The 18,609-nt window shown below is 36.9% G+C and overlaps 2 protein-coding genes across 2 annotated transcripts in view; one reads left to right on the forward strand and one right to left on the reverse strand.

Moving 5' to 3' along the window:
* LOC134750398 (homeobox protein abdominal-B) overlaps window positions 1-18,609 on the reverse strand; it is a 130,760-nt gene that overhangs the window by 87,347 nt on the left and 24,804 nt on the right. The window contains exon 2 of the mRNA XM_063685579.1: window positions 459-504. The gene's annotated coding sequence lies outside the window, so the exon portion shown is untranslated. The remainder of the gene's footprint in view (window positions 1-458; window positions 505-18,609) is intronic.
* LOC134755425 (uncharacterized) lies at window positions 9,092-13,236 on the forward strand. The gene is made up of 5 exons (XM_063691977.1): window positions 9,092-9,221; window positions 9,585-9,701; window positions 10,531-10,701; window positions 12,450-12,606; window positions 13,149-13,236. The coding sequence occupies exons 1-5, from the start codon at window positions 9,129-9,131 to the stop codon at window positions 13,208-13,210; spliced, it is 600 nt and encodes a 199-aa protein (XP_063548047.1). The 5' UTR covers window positions 9,092-9,128; the 3' UTR covers window positions 13,211-13,236.

Genomic DNA, 18,609 nt, shown 5'->3' on the forward strand with positions numbered 1-18,609 from the left:
ACAAGTAGGTAAATACTTACAAATCCAAAAACAAACAAGAGCTTATTATCAACATAAGACAAGAAGAAAACACAAGACACCATTGAAAGCTTTAAAATAAAAACAAACCAAAATAAAAGCTCTCCGGATACTTATGCGCAACAAAATCCCCGAGATCATTATTTCGCCGCACACGGTACATGGGTACACGGCCCGGCCGGGCCCAGATAGTGTTTAGTTTATCGCGGCAGGCCGGCTCGGCTACCACGATCATAATAAAGACACTTTATTAGCCCTCTCACCACGACGCGTTATCGACTTCAATTAAATACCATTTTTATTAGGAATCCTCGGAAACGCCCCGTGGTCAATACCTTTTTTTGTTTACATCTCATATGCGTCTTAAGCCTTATCCCGTCGCGTCGTCATAACTTTAAGTATTAGGGCCTCGCCTATGTAAAAAGTAAAGCTTACTTTACCAGCTTATGTATCCATAATCGCTGCGACTGCAAATTATCCATGAACCTGAAAAAAGAAAAGTCGATGAGACATTGAAGTTAATAACAACGAACATATCATTACACTAAATATTTAGATACAATTTTGACTCGCAACAAAAAACCATAAAAAAGTGTTTTCTCAAAATAAATCAAGCAGCAGAAAAAAACTGTTGATGCTTTTATATATTTAAAGGCTAAGAAAGCATCATGAACCATAAAACGGAATGTGCGCGAATACGCGGCCTTCCCAACAATGAATACGAAAAAACACGAAGCCAAACGGAGATCGCTTTTCTTCAATGGTTACTTTATATGCAAATTCCTTGCAATAAAAGTGGAACCCTTCTCTAGCTTTATACACAGAGAGCAGAAGACTTGAATCCATTTTATGTGTTAGTGAATCGATGCTGTTTTATAGGCATCGAGTATCGATTCTGAGCGCGATGTAGAATTCGGAAGTTAACTCGGCTATTTGGATAAATAGATTCCTCCGTATTCGATCGCTATCAAATTTGATTGCTCGAGATAAGTAAACGTCGTATTTAGGATAAAGTTCACAACGTACTCGCTTCAAATTAATGTAAGTAACGTGAATATTACGTTGCTACGACATACCTACAGGAGCGACCTGTGTGCCTGTTAGGCTAGGTTCACACAGCGTTAATTTTTCCCGTATACCGTATACGGGATTTTATCTAATACCGTAGTGACAGCAAAATTTGTATGTCAACTTTTAAAATCGTTCACACGGCTAGACTGCTTTCCCGCATAGACGCCGTGTGAACGATTATGAGCGTTGCCATACAAGTTTTGCTGTCACTACGGTATTCGATAAAACCCCGTATACGGTATATAGATAAATTAACGCCTTGTGAACTTAGCCTAACCGTTGAGAAATAAAAAAATAAATAAGCACCATGCAGCAGCAGGCCTGACTTAAAACCCTTTGTTATCCTGCATTATCATCATAGGAATTAATATCTGATTTTATTTGATATCGGACTATAGGATATACATACATAATACCTATATATGTAGCAGGTCCCTAATTATCACTTCTCTAGAGTACGTACTCTTTTCTTATCTACATGTACGTATTCGGTAAAAGTCCAAGATATGAACCATGAAATACATATTCAGTTTTTTACAAACAGCAAAGTTACTTCATTCGGCATGGATGTAATTTTTGTATTATAAGTACTTCCTTTTTGAGAGGCTGGCCAGATATAGCGCTCAACAGAGACGAGTGAGAAAAGAGGGGGAAGGCCTTTGCCCAGCAGTGGGACACAGTGGGCTCTGAATAATAACAATAAATAGTAATAATTACTTAAAGAAGAAAAGGACTCATGGAATTTGGAATGTACCTATCTGTTTTATTTATTGTAAGTATGGTACATTTTTATCTTCGCAATAGCTTACTTTAGAACCACTATATAAAATTCAAAAGTTGTATGCATCGAACGCAAAGGTTGAGTTTTCGTTTTCCGAATAGGGCGCCACGTACTGCGCCCGAGCCCGACAAGGATCTTATATTTCCATAAAACGTTCACTTTACGAGCGCACCTGCACCCCGCCGACCTCCACCTCCTCAAATGACCAGAGATTTTTAAATAAACGTCTAAAAACAAACATAAATGATAACGAATGTATTTTTATCTTTAATAAAGCGGCATAAACGAGTATGAAAATATTTTAAAGCAAATGAAGTAGCATTAAAGGGGCAGATAAGCGACATTTCGTGGCGATCATGTGGCGCCAAACCACTTAGATCTACTCGGTAGTCATAGGAACACGAAAGAGGATATTTCTCATAATATTGCGCGTGTACCTATCCTGCGATATTGGCAATAACACACAACTCTTATTTCACCTGCCCTAACTGATAAAACTTAATTATCAGGTCCTTCAGCGGTAAAAGTTTAGCTAGATTTACTTTGACCATATTATAAATAGTTTTCTTCAATCTGATACGCGCTAATTAGTGACAGCCCGCTACGAAGACGATACACGCAAACGGGGCGCGGCAAGAAAAAATACTAAGCTGTACATACAAATATTTTACAAACCATTTTCTTAGAAAATTACGCATCTGCTGTGCTTAGCAATTACTATGGACATTAAAATAACACCTTTCCACACCTATCATAAATTGAATGAAGGCAACCCGACTTCATCAGCTCTAACGCCAGTAATAACAAACCATAAAGGCTTGAAACGTGTTCGACAAATGATAGCACTAGCATCATTATAAGGAGTTAACCCGTGGAATCGTTCCCTATGATCTACTTTACGACTGAAACTTTAATAAAATTCTTTAATAACATTCCGACGTTGTGTTCCATATTTCCCAAAGCGATTATCGTCGCTGTACATCCACCTACGTATCGTAAACGTAAAATATCTAACTATCCAATTACTACTTGTAATGTATCTGTTTTCGTTCACAATATTATAATTTTAGGGACGCGAAGCAATTCAATCTGTAAATTATGACACATAACACTCGAGACTTATATTTTTTCTCTCAATAAGCCCCGCAACTAGCACCGCTGGTTTCTCAATAAACTTCATAACAAACTGCCACATGTAGCAGTATCTTGTATACATTATGAGCTTTTTCACCTGGCGACCGTTTCAAAACGGGTTTGAATAAAACGTGCAACCAAATATCGATTTTTAGCTGTGAACAAATTAAGTCAATAATCCTCAACCGCACTTCAGTAATAACACGATGAAAAATGTAGATTGCATTTGGAGGTATCATTCAACATATGTACCTACAATAATTACAACGCCATTGGCAACAGTATTATCAACTTGGAGTCACTTCAGTTAATAGGTTTTGAATGTACACTGTATATATTTACAGCATGAACCATTGCTATCAATTTTGACTCTTGTTTTTATTGTCATAGGATTGAAAATGAAGAATTGAAGTGAATGCTTTGAAAAACCTACAAGCTCATCAGCACACCCACTCGCTTGTCCCTCATCGCGCCAATAAACTGTGCAGGAAAGGCGCGCTCTCATTACTACAAAGTTGCCGGAACGTCTAAATTACCTATTGACTGGCTGTCCAGCTGAGTTATTGTGGCATAAATTAACTGCAAAATACGCCCTCCGTGATTATTGGACTACGGTGCCTTGGCTAATTAAATTCGGTTGAATTTAAAGTAAGTACCTCAAATATATTATTTTAAAGATACCAAAGAAACAAATGAAGTAGAATTAATCCTAACCAAACCTAACCAAACCAAACCAAATAACCATAATGAAATCTAACCAAAGGCCAAAATGAACGTATATAGCAATTTCCACTTATCTATGGGATGGCACGTTTTCTGCTAAGTCCGCATTTCTTTTGTGCAAGCTCCGAATTGCCGACATAAAACTCTCTGTGGACCGGTCTACGTGATGTCTTCAGTTTTTTACTGCTGCCTCTATATATATAATGCATAGTATATTCTTATCAGGGAACTAGGTCCCCTTTCAAAAGCGTAATCATAAAATTCAGATCGTACAAAGCGGAACGTGTGCATAGGTAGGTATACAGAGGTAAGGAGGGAAGCGCGAGAAAAGTTTTCGACTTTATGTACGAGTAATTAATGTTGCAAGGAAGATTCCGTTGGTAAAAGTTTTTTCATCACGTCGGCGGAGCCGTAATGAGGGGCCCCCGCAGCGGCCTCGTAAAACCACCTACAACTTAATAAATAAAACTGGAATTCGTGAAGATTTATCACGAGGCCCATATTGCGATTCGTGACTCGAGCTCGAGGCGTGTTTTGGCTACGGCTGAAAGACAGGATAAGAACGGTGGCAGTAAAAAATAGAGATATATCATCTATTGCGGTCCGCCTCTCATATTTACAGAAGGTTTTTTTGTGTGAAATATTTTGACACTTCCCGGTACGCGCCATGTTCCCCAACATGTTCATTCGTGGAACTATTCAAGGCTGAGGGCTTACATTACAGGCGAGAAGCGTGAGACTCGGTTAGATTAGATCATATTACAAAAAAAGAAGTAAGGTGTCGACTCCAAAAGAAAAATTCGAAGAATCTTAATCACCTGAATCTGTACTGGCCAAAATGTATTAAATTTCGTTAAACATCAGATAGGCACTAAAACTTGGATATCGAATATGCAAAAGTAGTTATAATACGATAAGTACCTACTCACGAGAACAAGTTTTGGCTCTACCGCGTTGAATACACTGCATTACGGCATTTACGGCTTACGACTTACGACAAAATGAACCGACTCTCGGCGCCATAATCGTACATTGATCCTAAAATCACTGTACGTGTAGGTAGGTAGATAATACTGACTGCCCAAACGAGTATTTTATTCTCCATATAATATTTACTAACTTTGTGCTTGCCGCTATATCGTTAAAAGGTATCACCTTATTGAAGTTGTGGTTTACCAATTTACCTTAAAATGTGTCACCAAATGCACAATAATTATTATACTTCGTAATTCTACGAGTAAGTATTAAATATGATATTTATTGATGTTAAAGATAGTTTTTGTGGTTGGTTTAATGTTGGCTCAATTTGATTAATTCATTTATTGCACAACTCAATTGAGCTTACTTGAATAAACAAATACCATTTTTTTTTTTCAAACAAATTAATCCAACAAACAAATTTACAACTCTACATTATTATTATAATTAAGTAGAGTTGTAAATTTTTATGTTGTACCTACTATGAAAACTATGTTTTCCCGGTATTTTCTGATATTCTATATTTTAATTCGAATAACTAACATACAGACAGAGTATCACAACTGTTTCAGTATACATAGGTATAGGTAAAACAAGTTTTCAATACTTGATATGCGTAACAGGAAAGCGAATAAATAATTCCTCGTGCAGATGGTATCAGGATGGGTGAGCATTCCGGCCACGTATCGGCGCAGGTGATACCCGGGCAAGATAAACGGCGCAGTAATTCCACTCTGCGAATTGAATTCCAAAACGGGGATCGATATGGGGGCGGTACTAGGTATACTATTTAGGTATAGTATACCACTCTTTGTGCAACCGTGTTCATACGAGAATGTTAGTGCGCGAGTTTTTCGATCGATAGGTACTGCTTAGTGTTGTTTTTTAAAGCTTTTAGGATTATTAGTATGCATTAGTACTTCAATGAAATTGCTTTCTTCGCTCTCTTGTCTAGCCTAAAATTCACTAGAAATATTCGAGTGTTTCTAGTGATATTGACGCCTAGCAAAGCTGTAGGTATAGCGTAAGGACTACAGCCTAGAGAAATAATGTAATACGTAAGCCTTCTTGTAATTTTCAGAAGTCTCTAGAAGACAAAGACAATGTTATATAGATTTTTATCAAAATTGGGTTTCAGTGTGTAATAAAAAAAAAAGAATCCTCTCGGCCCTGTAAAGCCAGAGCCGCAATGAAAGTGACTAGGCTGGCGTATATCTTAACGAAACTTGGTGTTTTCGTCCAATTTTAATTTTGTTTTAGAGCCGGGCTCGGCCGGGCTTACTCGCGCGCTATTATTTGCCCCGTTTTATCTCCAATGTAATCTTGTTAAGAGGCCTTGTGTAGCTAGGGTTGCTGTAACGTAAATGGGGAAGGAACCACACGTATTCGAGATAGTCAAAGTAAAGTTAGATATACAGGACAGATCTTGGTGATATATCTAAGTCTCAAAACCTAGATACAGCAAAATTTTACGTTTGCATTACCAGTATTAGCCCGCGCAGCATGGTTTCCCCTATCACTAAGTCCGTCACTTTCGCACTCACATACTTGTTAGAACGTGACAGGCATGGTGATAAGCGTACCGTGCTACGACTACAGGTGTAAGTAATGTACCTACCCTACGAAAAATAACATATGATCTATTAGGATACCTGTAACGCAGTTATTTATTTCGTTGTAGGATATACGTGTGTAATCCGTACCACACCAAAATTTAATTCTAGCTGAATATGATTGGCTCAGCACAACATACCTATCAACAATAATATACAGCAATATAAAGATAACGCATAAGATAATGCTGAAATGTAATATGTAGAAAGTGTTGACGACTGTTAAGAACGTATTGGTATGGAGTAAAAGATGGAAGAACTGGAAGAATAATCCTTTCTGAACATTCTGGTTTCCGAAAATCAGCGTTGTGTATTAAAAGCACCTTACATCACTGACAGATACGTCACTTTTCATAGAGAAAGATTATCTGTAATAATATTTTAATAGCAAGCTGTCCACCATAGTGATTACCGATGATGGCAGTGATGATGATAAGTATGCAAGTGCAAAAAGACGCGACCATGACGCGACAATACTCCTCTAGGTATACATTAAATTATATAAAAGATGATGTAGCAACCCTGCAAGTGCGCATCCTCGCGTCTCGCGCCCCTGGCAATAAGGCTGTGATCCCCGGTTTCGGCGCTTAAAACTAAGCCGAGTATTACGGAGGAATCCTTAGCGAAATTAGTGTGTTGGCACCTTAAGTAAAAATAAATAAAAGCAGTTAAATGTCTGCAGCTGTAGACGAGGCATGCTTTCCATTTATGTTAGGAAATAATGCATCAAGATTATCTGGAATGTTGCTTGTAATCCCCAGGATAGTGTTAGGTATAAAACGTCATTTTAGTCTACGGAATAAAAAAACAGACCTTAGGTACTCGTTACCTGAGCTCGTAACCTTTAAAAAAAAGTTAAAAACAGAAGCAGACAGACACATATTTTCAAATGAGGGCTACCGCGTTTAATTTCGCTAGTGTAAATGGGGGCGCTAGTGTAAATTGAGGTCTTTCAAAATGTCAAATGCATAGAGGTTTGGGGGTTTCAAGCTTTTTTATCGGGAATTTTCACTCCTTGGTCATAATTGTAGTAAATCTTTGTCCATCTTTGATTAATCATGGTAAACAATAAATATAGCTCAATAAATGTTAGTGGTTTAAAAAAGTGCCAACTAAAATATATGCAAAATTAAACAGGTTGAAAAAATGGCACATTTAGACGTACCTTTGTGTATATAAGAAGGTATTGATTTTAGAAAAATAAGCATAGAAGAATTTTGAGATCTGTTTTTCTGGACATACATCTCCAGTGGCGCCAACTGGTGAGCACAAAAACGGTAGCTCTCATTGCTGAATTTCTTGATGCCCTAGATCAAATTATCAGTATTATCATAGAGCCTAATCCAAACTCCAAGCTATAATCCAGGGGTGGGGGACACTAGAAATATAGTTAAAGTTAGAAAAGATGGTAGCCATTTCTGTTATTTTATTCCAGACAACCTACTTTTGCGTAAAGTTGACTTCCGATTATGCAAACTACATCACTAGGTGTCACTACAAATGGTTATAATTTTAAGGCATGAATACATAACATGGTGAGCTATACGTACGTACGTAGACAAGACATACAACCTTTGCCTGAAATTCATCAGCTACCAGAAAGACCCAAATTACATCATTAGTTCATTACTCAAGTGTAAATTTTAAAGAATATTTGAAGCGAACTGAAATTCTCCTAATGTGTATGATCCTGGACACTTTACCTAACGTCAAAGAAGGAGTTGAGAACCTGGCAAGTCCTTTATGCGAACACGAAAGAGTTCTAGGTCAGACTGAGATACAAGTCACAGAAGACGAGGCTGATGCAGCTTTGTACACAAAGATAAACAAGGCTAAAAAGAAAAACAATTCCAAAGAAAATCAGAAGCTGCAAGTACTTACACCTACTTTAATACTATCGTGTATAATTGAAAGCAATAGACATACTTACATATTTTACATATTTTACTAATAGGTTATTTTATTTCATTATTGTTAAACCTTAACCTCTACATAATATTAGGTCTACTTGGGAGGTTTACAAGTAATTTTTTTGTTTGATTTCTTGTAACCAATATAAGATTTTTGTTACAAGAAACCAAACCAAACATTTACTTGTAAACTGACGAAGTAGTCCTAATAGTATTATGTAGGACGAAAAGTCGGCGATGGCGGGATAACTTGGACTCCTTTTTGAGAGGCTGGCCAGATATAGCACTAAACAGAGACGAGTGGAAAAAGAGGGGGGAGGCCTTTGCCCAGCAGCAGTGGGACACTGTGGGCTCTGAATAACAATAAATAAATAGGACAAAAAATTACACGTATGGATGCATATGTAGTTGTGCACGCACACAATCACACATATATAGTTTCAGGATAAAGTCAGAGGTAGCGCTTTCAAATGAGTTCCCATAAAATGCTCAAGAGGGCTCTCTTTAGACATAGACATATAACATTTTTATTCAACATCACATGAACCTACATATATACTTACTTTACTCTTTGATTTAATCTATCAATGCTATTGTCTATGGAACTTGACACTGTGGGCTCTGAATAACAATAAATAAATAGGACAAAAAATTACACGTATGGATGCATATGTAGTTGTGCACGCACACAATCACACATATATAGTTTCAGGATAAAGTCAGAGGTAGCGCTTTCAAATGAGTACATATAACATTTTTATTCAACATCACATGAACCTACATATATACTTACTTTACTCTTTGCTTTAATCTATCAATGCTATTGTCTATGGAACTTGACACGTTCTGTCAGTCAAACAACTAGAATGTGTAGTATTATATAATTCGTTTGCACTTAGTATGCCTTTTAAATATTGGCCAGATATCGAAACATGTTGCGTATGCATTCCAAGTTTAAGGACAGCTACAGCTATTATCGCTGTACTTGCCCTTGTTAGTATATTGGTCTTCCTTAATTTTTCAGTTTTCTTCAATCGTCACACAAACACACCATTTGGCGTACTTTAAAAATGTAGAAACAATAATGAATTTTCCAGGCCAAGAGCTTATTTTGTATTGTTTTCATCTTTGTCGTATCCTCATGACTGAGGGACGTGACGACTGTAGACACTTTTCACCAATGCTCGTCAAGCCGCTCTATATTGGGCCCGGTGTAAGCTAGCCTGTAATATGTCTTTTATCTCTGACGTTAAGTTACTGGCAAGTGTTTTCTTAAAATAAGTCACTCTTATTAGTCTTCTTAAAATTAAGAAACCACAGAAAATATATCCATTTACATATGCGTGTTTGTTGCAGGTTTCCAATCCACTGTTATCATGGCTAATGATCCGGCATTCGTATGCGGTGCGTGTGTCGTGCGTGCTCTCCGGGGCCAGTCGGATGGATGTCGTGGACGTCAACATCAATAACGTGGTAAGGACCATACCAGTGGGTCGTTTATAAGTTTATGTAGGTTGTGAGACAAGAGGAAGTACAATCGGGGACATTGCCGGTGAACCACTTCAGATTTTTTTTACCTTGATCCTTACGAGCAGGCTAAACTCCGCCTCCCATAGAGATAACCAATTACGATTCATATAGTATTATTTGTCCTTATAATGAAAAGGGTAAAAATAGATAATGACTTTAATGATGAGACAAACAATAGGTAGTAGGTAGGTAGACAGTTTATTAGTTGTTGCTGAGCTTCGCCTTCCCATAAAGATAATTATGATGCATTTTGGATTTCTTATCTTAGTTTGCAAATGCCGGCCGTCACGAAGACAATTCGCGACTATAAACTTTACCTGGGCTAACCTTTTTTTTTCAACTTCCACATTTTTAAGTGCCATGCTATTGGTCATCACTTTTATAATATCGCCTGACCGACTGCACGAGCACGACGTTTAAACGATTTTTGCTCTTAAGGTGGTTCACCGGGAATGTCCGCGATTGTACGTTTCCAATGACACGGACGTTTAAGTAGGTATATCTATGTTTATCAGAAAAAGACTTCTGCTTGCATTCCTGGTCACAGGCTTATAAAATGGCCCCTAAAACTTAGCCTGTAGCTCACGGCGATGTACGAGTAGGTGTGCACCGCTGAGGTGTTGCTAGCGTAGTACGCTTACTTTAATCTTATTTGCGGGCTGAAGTAAAATAAATGTGGAGTACTCTGAAATTATTAAAATTCAAATTTACCTAAAATTTTCTACCTAAGAGTACATGCAAGAGTATACCGATATTAAAACATATTTTTCAGATTAGCTTCGGATTTGGCGTGAACGCTGATTTAGGGATTTCTTGTCTGACGCAAAGTCAGGATGCAGAAGGAGTAACTAACCAAATTATTAAGGGACTGGGATGGATCGTGCTGATTTCTGACGTTGCCTTTTTGATCACAAGTATGTTACTTCTGGTGAGGATTTATCGGGTAAGTTAATGTCAAATAAATATTATTGGAAAATTTTACATACGACCTAGTCCCACAGTAAGCTCAATAAGGCTTGTGTTGTGGGTTATACTAGACGAAAATATTATTATATGTATATTATATAGGCTGCCATTTTATCGATCTGCAAAATATACATATTCCTATTTTGATGAACAAAAATATACATTTGGTCAGCCAAAATGTATACTTGGTCAGCAACTTAAGGTTAGCAAGTATTTCTAAAACAAATCGCAATTAATGTCATACTGAGGAGCTCTAAATCGATTTGGTCGGCAAATTAATTATTTGCAAGCGATCCACCATCAATCAAATTTTGTTAAGCAATCAGCGGGTAAGCGGATTATTTCATTTTGGATTACAATTTACATGATCCGCAAAAATTGGTTAGCTGCAAAATCAGTCGATCAGCAAATATCTAGCCAACCTAACCTGCCCCCGTTGCTAATCAGCTGATTTTTTCAACAAAAAAAATATTGGCCATCATTTGATTACTTCCCTTTCATTTTGTACTCCAAAAAACTTACTGCCCACTAACTTTGTTTTCTAGTAACAGTTGGTTTCTGGAAAGGTCGCAGTTCTAATCTAACCTAACCTAACCCACTTTTCTGATAGCAGTTGGTGTGAAACAAGTAATTATCGAATGAAATGCACGCACACGATTGGCTGTTCGTGTCACGTGAACTGATTTCGCTCCGGCTTTGATTTTTCAAATCAAACGTAACCCGGCCACTTTATTGTATCAGATTACCATTCCTTTAATATGCATACGTCTCAATTAAACTGCTTAGAGACATGTTTCTAATGCTAACCAATTTTTTATTCTTGCTGACTGATAAATAGTTGAGCTGCAAAATAATAATTTTGCAGCTCAACTATTTATTAAGCGGATAAATTATAACAGAAGCAGATCAATATTGGTTATAATGTTGACCGTTTGTGAATTATATGCTGAACAAAAGTTGTAGTTTGATTTTTATTTATTGCCAGCCAAATTTTTGTATGCTGTCTTGATTTGTCTGTATGATTTAATGGCTATTTTTTGCAGATCAGTTTTAAAAACGGCTGATCATTTAATTTCTTCCCTATATATATAATTATTTTATTAGGTTCAGAGCCATAGTAGACCGTTTACTACTTAGTAATAAAACAAGGTTTTTTTTTTGCAATTAGTGAGTTTAGTTGTCGCCTGATGATATAAATACTTTTAAACATGAAAAACAAATATTTAAACATACAAATCATGGCCTTACCAAGATTCGAACCCGGGACCTCCTTGCTCGAAATAGGCAGGATCACTAAGTTACCGACTAGGCTAGGAGGCCGTTATATTTATTATTTAAAATTAAATTAAATTAATAATGATTTATTTCAGGCATTCACAACCCACACATTATTATTTATCTAAGACGAAGTCAAAATCGTCCCAAAATCTATTTAAATATTATATATTTATTACATTCTACCTATGGTCAAAAAAAATCTTGTTGGTTTTGTTTTGGGCTTTATCATGATAATCATGATAGTAAAGAGTATTAGGAGTGGGCCCCTGTTACCTATTTTGTGAAAATATATCATATGACAACACAAGTCGCAGACGCACGCAGTATTAATTAGCAATTAACTATGGTCACTAAATACAAAATACTTATAGATCCAGAAATTTGCGATGAATATGTAGTTATCAACAGGTATATTTTTTTTAAACTATATACTTGTTGTTTTTTCAGAATCCTACGCGTCGAGTGGCCAAAGCTTTTATCATCAGTGGACTCATAGCCTTGGTTCTCTCAAGTGTCTACGGAATAATGTATGTCATAGTCTGCGCCATTCGGGGAAAAGGCGTCGCCCTTTGTCAGCTAGTTTTAACATTTGTCGACCTAGGATGTAAGTTAAATCTACTCCTTGCTGTTTTTAATAATTTAATTTATGTTTTTACCTACAAATAAAATTAAGACTAGTAATTCGAGTACAAAAGACTAAACAGCCTAAAAATGTAGGTATATTATTCCTAGCAATTAGTCTTACCAGAATTTTTAATAATTTTCTCTTACCATTATTTGTCCATTTCTCGTGACACTTATTATAACTTTCTTATTAATTCTTCTTATAATTCATTAGTCACCTGTATAACGTTTATAAAAATCTCAAGTATTTTATTTTTCAGTGTGGATTTACTTTTTCTTAGTGATACAATCCTATATACAGAAAGAACTCCCTGCAAATGGTTCTCAACGCAGTACTCGTACAAAAAATATTAGACAAATGTTTGTTTTCATACGGACGAAGAGCCAGGGCCCCATGGCCTCTGGGTCTCAGGCCCCTGGAGTCCAATCGTCCAGTTTCATGAATGCCCTACGTGACTGCTGCCAGTGGATCGCAAACATTTTCAGGTATTAACAATTTCTAAATATTTTTTAAATTTTCAGTGTGGACCTACTTTCTAATGGTGGTTAATGCCTACAGCAAAAAAATACAATCCCAAGCATGATTTGTACTTCAAGAAATCGACGTGGGAACCAAGGGACCAGGACGTTGGAAAATGAACTTAATTAAATCTTAACCACCATCTTTATGATTTTTGATCCAGCATGCAAAGAAAGACATATTGGCTCCTAGTGCTTCGTTATGAAGATCACTTTGCACAGATATTTAAAAAAACTTCTTATTACTTCTTAATTTACAGTGTGCATTTTTATACGTATACGTTTAGTTATGTTGTTGATGATGATGATGACGATGTTAGTGTTTTTATTAATAAATGTTTTAAAATAATACGTCATATTTTTACTTTTACATTCATCACGCCTATTTCCCGGTGGGGTAGGCAGAGACCACGCGGATTTCCACTTGCTACGATCCTGGCATACCTCTTTCGCTTCCTTCTCTTTCATGACTTTCTTCATACACGCTCGCTCGTCATTTCTTCAATTTTATACTTGGCTGAACATAATTGTGACTTTTAGGTAAAAATAGTCACTTGGGTGTTACGTAACTTTTAGGTGTGGGGGGGGAGGGACACACACGAAAACGTTACGTCGCGTTACATGGGGGGTGGGGGCAAATAGTTGGTATTGGGGGGGAACACCCCCCAATACCAATTAAATATCGCATCGTAGTTGAAGACCCGAACTAGCAAAATTACAAATTCTTTTACCTGCACATTGCGTACCTAACCTGAGCAAGTGTCTCATGCACGACACGGGTTCCAAGTGCGCAAGTGCCATTACTTGCCACTCTTGCCGAAAAGCTTAAAATTGAACTCAATCCAATATTATACTAATCTTTGACTCAATCTGTGCCATAGAACAGAGGGAATATCTATTCTGTGGTTAAATGCTGTCACAATTTGTCACAAAATAATAGAAGTCACCATATGTCAATATAAAATAAATTAAAAGTACACCTATTAGGTACATAAATAGTCGATGCACGTGATCAAATTAATATGGGGTTATTCAAATTTCTTCCTAGAACCAATCGGTGTTGCTGCATCAAGAACTTAAAGACTGCTTGTTATTTCATTAGTGTTTATAGCTTGGTATGAATACATATTTATTATTATTTAGTCTGCTAAATTCATTTAATAATAGATCAATGGATAAATTAAAAGTTTCAACTAGAAGGTAGCTGATTGCTTAGCCAAGAGTCTGTCTGAGTGTAATCAATATTATTTGGATTACCATTTTTCAACCCCGTAACGTATTGAATGAAACATAAAGCACCTACATTCAGATTCATTCTTATCATTATGAGTCATAACATACGTACTCCTGGGCTACGGAACGTACGCTCCAAGCGTGTACGCTCGACGATGACGGCGGCCGCCATACATTGTATAAAATACGAATAAGGCGCTCGGCTGTACTATGTGTCACGCTTGCATCACACTGCCACGGCTGCTGAAGTGGTGGAGTATGTACACCAGAAGACCGGTTACACGATGAAGGCTAAGTTGAAAGATGCGATCACTAATACATATAGTTGTCGCCTAATTGACAAATCAATCGAATAAGAAAACTTCTTATGAGTAGGTATATTCTGTATCTAACGTACGCAGCAAGTAAGGATGCTCATACAACCATTGTCCCATAGGTTTCAGCGTTGCACGGAATAGGAATGAGCGTCACGCCATCATGCGACCTATACCTGACTAAAGCTGCCGACCAGGGCACGTTGTCTCTGAACTATTTAAGATGGTGTTTTTTCATCATGTCGTTACTTTACATCGGTTCCGATGTCTTTTTCGTTGCAGGAATCATCGTGGTAAGTAAACAATGAGGTTTTTATCCAGAAAAAACAATTTAAATCTAAATTCTGTGCAACATTTTACCTAGTCTTCTCGTCTCTTATACCCCCCACTCTCCCCTAATACCTTACTCATACTTAAGTATATTAACTGAGTATGGATTAAATAATAAATAAAATAAAATAAAATGAAATGCGTTCATTTTCAGACAACTCATAGGTCCATAGCATTGTTAGTAAGTTCTTAATTAAAAATTAAAACTAAAATTATTAATACTAAATACTAAAAAACTAAGATACTACAACTAAAATGAGTGAGTATTACTTAATAACAATAACAAAGGTTAAAAGCCCTGCATAACAGAGCCGTGGCGCGCGGTTTACCGAGGCTCACGCACAATCGGAGCATGCAGCTCGTTGAACCTGCCGAGCAAGGCGCTGTCCTGCCTCCCGGCCACGACCTGCAGGAGGCTGTTGGGGCTTCCCCTAACCCGTCTGATGAGCGACGCGACTTTATTGCGCATGAGCGCATAAAAGTCATCAGTGTGCGCGTCGGCAAACATGCCTGACGCGCTGCAGTATCGAGGAAGCCCCACCATCGCCCGGAACAGGTTATTGTACAATATGCGAAGGGTATTATACGCTTTAAGACATATTTTTATACTTAAATTAATTTAATTCAATGCTTCTTCAAAGTCTTAAAACTCATTAGGAACTGCCCTGCCATGTACACAGATAAATTAAACTGTATTGTAGCGTTGCTTCAGGATTCCTGGGGACCTAGCCACGATGACAATCGTTGATAAGAAACGCTAATCGAAGCTTAAATAATGTACGAAAATGTCACGTGACTTTTCGTAGCATCTGTCATCCCGATACACATCTTCGTTTGGCGTTTGTTGAAATACAATTGTCATCTTGGCTAGGCCCCTGAACACTTTCCTCGTCAGTAGCATATATAGAGTTGTTTTGCAGTGGATAAGAACAGCGCTAGAAGTGCACATAATGGCGATCGTTCTCTGGGCGGTATTCGCGCTCCTCCTCGCCGGTCAGGAGCTGGTGCTGTTTTTCGGCGCGGTCGCTGCAGGAGGGCCTGTCTGCTTTAATGTTAGCGATATTATTTCGCTCGCCATTTACTTTGTTTGTAAGTATGGCTTGGGATACCTTTTCACATTAATAAATGTCAATTCAACTTGAATTATCGAAAGTACATAGCTAAAAAAAAATTAACCTAAATTGTAGCTACTTACCTTGTTGCTACCTATTTTATAGTGTCTAAAATATAAACCCTCTTGCAGGTAATCTATACTTTGCTGTGGTCGTTAGTTCATATGTAGAAGAACAGCAGTATAAATATTGATTTAAAGTTGCCAGAGTTGTAATGTTAAGTCGAATGTTAAGAATGGATTGTTCTGTAAGTACCTTACAACAAAAACTCAATAAACGCGTTTTCCAATAGCTATTTAAAAATTCTGAGAATCATTTAGTCACACCTGCTTGAAAGACGCTCAAATTATAAAATAAATATAGACTTACCTTCAAGCTAAGTATGATCGTATACCTATACCTTACAATTTCTCTCAAGTTTCCCCCCTAATACTTTATTTAAACAATAAATTGTCTATAATATATCAAAAGTCGCAAAGTTACCCTTCGTATGCTCCAATAAGTAGATATAATTTAATCTTAATACATCTTATATCAAATTTTATGGACGTCATTGAGTTCCGATTTCTTTTCGCTACGTTTAATCTGCTACAAATAGAGATATTTAAAAAGCTATTAAATGGTTTTTAATGATATACGAGGATTCTCGTTTATTGCCAGCTTTAGTCGAAAATAAATTCAACGACTTTGAACACTTTATTATGATGGGAAGTTTGAAACAGCAGTCCCTGTAACTTATTGCTCACTTGGTTACCTATAGTGGCTTAGTGGCAATTTAAACCATTTCTGTTACTGAAAACTAAAAACTTCTCCTAGTCATTTTCATGTTGTTATCTATGCTAAAGTGCCTATGAAGTAACTTTAAGGTAAAGAACTACATAGAGTCCGTCCGTCTAAGCTAACTTTGCACCGATTTAAATAGAACAAAGTAGGTAAGAAGTGTCATTATAAAATCAATGATGACATTGCCACACTTTGTTATTACAAACGCAATGCAGATTTATTTTGGACCGACTCTTATTGATTCTAGGTGTACATGATCTATACTGGCATGTTAATTAAACTTGTCCGGTAGGTATGCTGAAAATACTGATCACGCCAAAAACATTTTCACGTAAAATGTTGCCGAGATAAAACCATAAGGCTCGCACTGTAAAAAAGATATCAGATCTCATGTAGAGCCAAGCTTCTAACTCTACAAGCCCTAACTTCACAAACTCTACACCTTAGTCAAAATTATGTGGCTTGGCCGTTTCGCCACGTTTCGCTATCGTCACATGGGCGTAAGGTGAAAAATATATTCACTGTTAATTACTTATTATAAGTAGGTACAATTGTTCTTGTAATAACGAAATATAGTAATTTTTCACCTTACGCCCATGTGACGATAGCGAAACGGCCAAGCCACATACTCGTAATTTTGTGGTGTAGGTTGCGAAGTTAGGGCTTGTAGAGTTAGAAGCTTGGCTCTACAAGTTCAAGTTTTTTAAGATATCAATAAAATCTAAAGAATAAGAGCTATGCTATCGAACTTTTTACGTTTAATAAGTCCTCTATTGACATCATATCCCGAGAATTTTGTTTATCTGGTGTAATCCAAACCAAAGTTATGAGGGTTCAAAAAAACGACGAAGCGCTTCGAGAAAAGGTAGGTATAAAGTGCTCTTGCGCTTCGCTTGGCTCGTCTTGGCGGAGGCACTACCGTGCCCCCAGATATTTAAGGATAATATTTTTAAGTCCCTCATTTAGGTAGGAATTATCACTATAGATTAATCTCGCATTAACAAAATAATCCCATTTTCATGAGATCGCCCGTGTGCCCGACCCATAACGAGAATGAAGGGTGGGTCAAAGCGCCGCTACCTCATTAAGCAGATTCTGAGCATCAGCATTAATGTCATTGATGTAAGATTTTAATTATCTCGCCATGCCGACATTGCCGACCCACCGCCGAGTCTCGTAAAAGGGTAAGCGATTTGAATTTCAACTAACTTTGAAATCTCTGACTTAACGAAGTTTTCGGATGAGGAATTTAATGACGCTCCTTATGTTATAGATATGTATCCGAGTACTCTTATATATGTACCTACCTACCCAAGTTATTTAGAGTTTATTACATATACACCCCAGGCCAAAAGTATGGAAACAAGCTTGTATTTCAATAGAAAAATGTGATCTTTAAAGCGATGGATTTTATACTACTTATTGACAATTTGGTAAAAATAATAATAGAACATTTTAAAAGTAAATTACGAGTACTCTGGCTGTGATAGTTGCCAATTCAATATTTTGTCATGTAATTAAAGGGTAGGTATAATTATGTCACTTTTTCCTACTTTATTTTTTAGCTTTTTGACAATATTTTAGGATGTTTTGATATTAAGCGTGTATTTTAAATCTTTTGGGTTTGCCTAATGTAAGTCTTAGTTTACAAATATATACAACAAAGATAGAAACATGAGATATTAAAGAAAA

Source organism: Cydia strobilella, chromosome 2 (genome assembly GCF_947568885.1).
Source record: "Cydia strobilella chromosome 2, ilCydStro3.1, whole genome shotgun sequence".
Lineage (NCBI taxonomy): Eukaryota > Metazoa > Arthropoda > Insecta > Lepidoptera > Tortricidae > Cydia > Cydia strobilella.